Source organism: Antrostomus carolinensis, unplaced genomic scaffold (genome assembly GCF_000700745.2).
Source record: "Antrostomus carolinensis isolate BGI_N321 unplaced genomic scaffold, ASM70074v2 scaffold17738, whole genome shotgun sequence".
NCBI classification, from domain to species: Eukaryota; Metazoa; Chordata; class Aves; order Caprimulgiformes; family Caprimulgidae; genus Antrostomus; species Antrostomus carolinensis.
The window spans coordinates 1-2,945 of NW_010332465.1; the positions used below are offsets into that span (position 1 = coordinate 1).

Sequence of the window (2,945 nt, forward strand, 5' to 3'; positions counted from 1 at the left end):
AGGTGAACCCCCGCGGCAACCTCTGGGCCACAGGTACCGGTGGGGGTGGGGGGGACGGGGACACGGACACTCGTGTCGTCGAGCAGCCGTGGAACGCGGGCTGTGCAGGGGACGGCTCCCACCAGGAGACCCTGTGCCCTCCCATGGCTGCCTGTGAGGGGCCCCCTGCTCCCCTCAGTATCCCACCGGGTGGGGAGGCTGGGGCTGGGCAGGACCCGAAGACCAGGGCAGGGATGAGGCAACCTCTTCCCACAACCTTTGGTGACAGGTCTGGCATCTCTTTAACCCCAGAGATCCTATCAGCAGGAGGAGGAAGTTTCCCAAAGTCCCATGTGGAACCTGGGATTTCTCCTCGCTAATTTAGGTGTTAGGTTTGCTCTATGCTTCTTGTTGACTTGTGACAACATGAGGCAGCAGATACCACCTTAGCCAGAGCCCTTGCTTCTCTCCCCCGCAGGTGCTTGTGCAGACACTCAAGTGTGTTTGTATTGCAGGTCACTTCATGGGGAAGAAGAGTGTCACAGGCTCTCCACGCCTGGAGTCACCGGAGGAACCTGCTGTGCCAATGGTCTTTGGTCCCTCCCTCAGAGCCTTGCTGGAGGACATGATGGAACTGCTTACCCGTGAGCTCCTGAAAATCCTCTTGCAAGAGAGACTTTTGGATGAGAACCAAGGAAAATATGACCTCAATGACCAGGTGAATATTGACGAAGATGGAGGGGGTTGCTCAGAGTAAGGAGATGGTGGAGGTGTTAATATGCAACAGCCAGCCTTGCTGGAGATGGGAGCATCTGTGCAGCTGCTAGAGGTGTATTCCCTCCTTCTGCTCCTGTTAACCACCTCCTTAAACCACTTCCTAACACTAGCCGTAAAGGGGCAGAGGAGAAGCTTCCCTGGGCTTGTATCTAGCTGGGTAGTGGTTAATAGTCCCAAATGCTTGGGAAGGGTTTGAGGATGAAAGGATGAGCAAGGGATGCTGTGATGGAGCTATGGCAGTGGTGATATCCAGTACAGGGGTTGTTAATAAGCATCTGTGTCTTCCTTGGCCACATGCAAAAGAGGTTGGCTGGCCACTGTGGCTGCTGTGAAGAATTGTCTGTTTTCCAGCCTCTGAGGGGACAGGGAAATCCTTTCTCCTCCCTGTTTCTGTAGGGAGAGGCCAAGAGTGACACAGCTCTGTATGTGAAGGGAAAGGTGTCTGTTCTGCAAAGAGGTCTTGGGCTTCTGATGCCCCCACCTCAGGTCTGTGTTGCTGTGGTTGGGATCCCTTGTTACTGAGGAACATGTAGCTTTGTTAGCTCACCTTGCAGAGGGAGGTGTGTGTTAGTTAGAGTGAGTCCCGGGGAGCAGGCAGGAGCTCCAGCAGTCCTGCTGTGCATCAGCAGATCCTCAGCCTCCTCGGTGTGGCTTTTGCCTCCAAGCTCACCCAGCTCCTAGTGGAAAACCTGCCCCTGGGAGCAATGCTCACACACAGATCCTCACACAGGACATGGAGATGGAATTGCTCAATCTGTGTGGCTCAAGAGTTCTTGTCTGTATCCCCCTGCACACTTCCCTGGTGTGTCTCTCCCTTTCTAGTCACTGCAGGAAGTAACTGAGAGCCTAAAAGGGATTAAGCCCTCTTAGGTGGGTCCTACACGTGCTGTCTCACTGAGTTGCTGTGCTTGAGGAACTATCCCGTAACACTGCACACAGGTAAAGCTACTTCTGTTAGCCAGGTTTAGGCAGTGCTTGCTCCTATTTGCTTTTTTTTGGGGGGGCGGGGGAAAGCAGAGGTGGAGCAGAGTTGCAGGGACATGAGTTTGAGTGGCACTGGTTGTTCAAGCACCTTCTTGACTTGGTTTCAGCAGAATAAGGTAAACTGAGGCTTTCTGGAGAGCTGGTCTGTGGTGGTTTGACTGGGTTAGTGCTGGGCTGGCAGCCAAACCCAGCTGCTCACTCACTTCCCTCCACCCAGCAGATAGGGGAGAGAATTGGGGGGCAAGGGTAAGGAGACTTGTAGGGTGAGATAAGAACAATTTAATCATTGAAATAAAATAAAACTTAAAATAATACTGATATAATAATAGTAGTAGTAAAATATGTGAATGAGTGATACCCAATGCAATAACTCACCACCTGCTGACCAAGCCCAGCCCATTCCCAGATAATGGTCCCGGAGGAGCGACAATCCTGAACCGCAATCCCAGAAGAGTGAGAGCCCGAGCGAAAGCCAGAGAGAACAAGAGTGGAAAAGCCCCTCATGAATATCCTGCCCATGGGGGACAGGAGATGGAACAGCCCATTGGCAGAGCCAAATGCCAACTGAGCTGATTCATTTCAATATTCCTCACCCCCTTAGACCTTGCGCTTGCAGACTGACAAAGCACAAAGTCCTTCACTCCCAGTGACACAGCTGCAAACATGGGGATGTTCTCAGTGTTTCTCTCCTAACAAATCCCAGCTGAACCCAAACCCCAGCGCTGTTCGAGCTGCTGAAAAGAAACCAGCTCTGGCCCAGCTACAAACCAGGACATGGTCCCACTGGGGTAGAGGGTTTTCCACCATGAAGATAGAGCTGGACATGACTGAAGAGACCAGCCCACCCTGCTCCCCATGAGGCTGTGTGCTGCGACCGCTGCACTACTGCAGCTTTTGCTTCTTGGATGCAGCTGAAAGGGAGGAGAAGGTGATGAAGGTCCTGGACCTTTCTCCATCCTTCCTGAGGAGCCTTTGAGGAGAAGGGTATTTACTGCATTAACTACCCAAGATGATGGGAGAGCTGGTGGGTGTGCTGTCCTGCCTCATCTGCCAAGATGTTTGTGAGCGTATGGTGTGAGTTTGATAGAAGTGATCCTTGTGGCTCTCCTCTGTGTAGGTAAGTTCTCCTCTGTGTAAGTAAGTAGGTAAGGAGGTTCTCTCCTCTGTGTAGGTAAGCTCTTCAACATCTTTGTTAGTGACATGGA

At 52.3% G+C, this 2,945-nt stretch overlaps 1 protein-coding gene across 1 annotated transcript; it reads left to right on the forward strand.

Annotated features, from left to right (window-relative positions):
* Positions 1-5: 5 nt before the first annotated feature.
* NMB (neuromedin B) lies at positions 6-732 on the forward strand (the record flags this gene model as incomplete). Its single annotated transcript, XM_010173538.1, has 2 exons — positions 6-33; positions 495-732. Coding segments are annotated over 2 exons (266 nt in total), but the record flags the coding sequence as incomplete, so codon positions are not given.
* Positions 733-2,945: the final 2,213 nt, after the last annotated feature.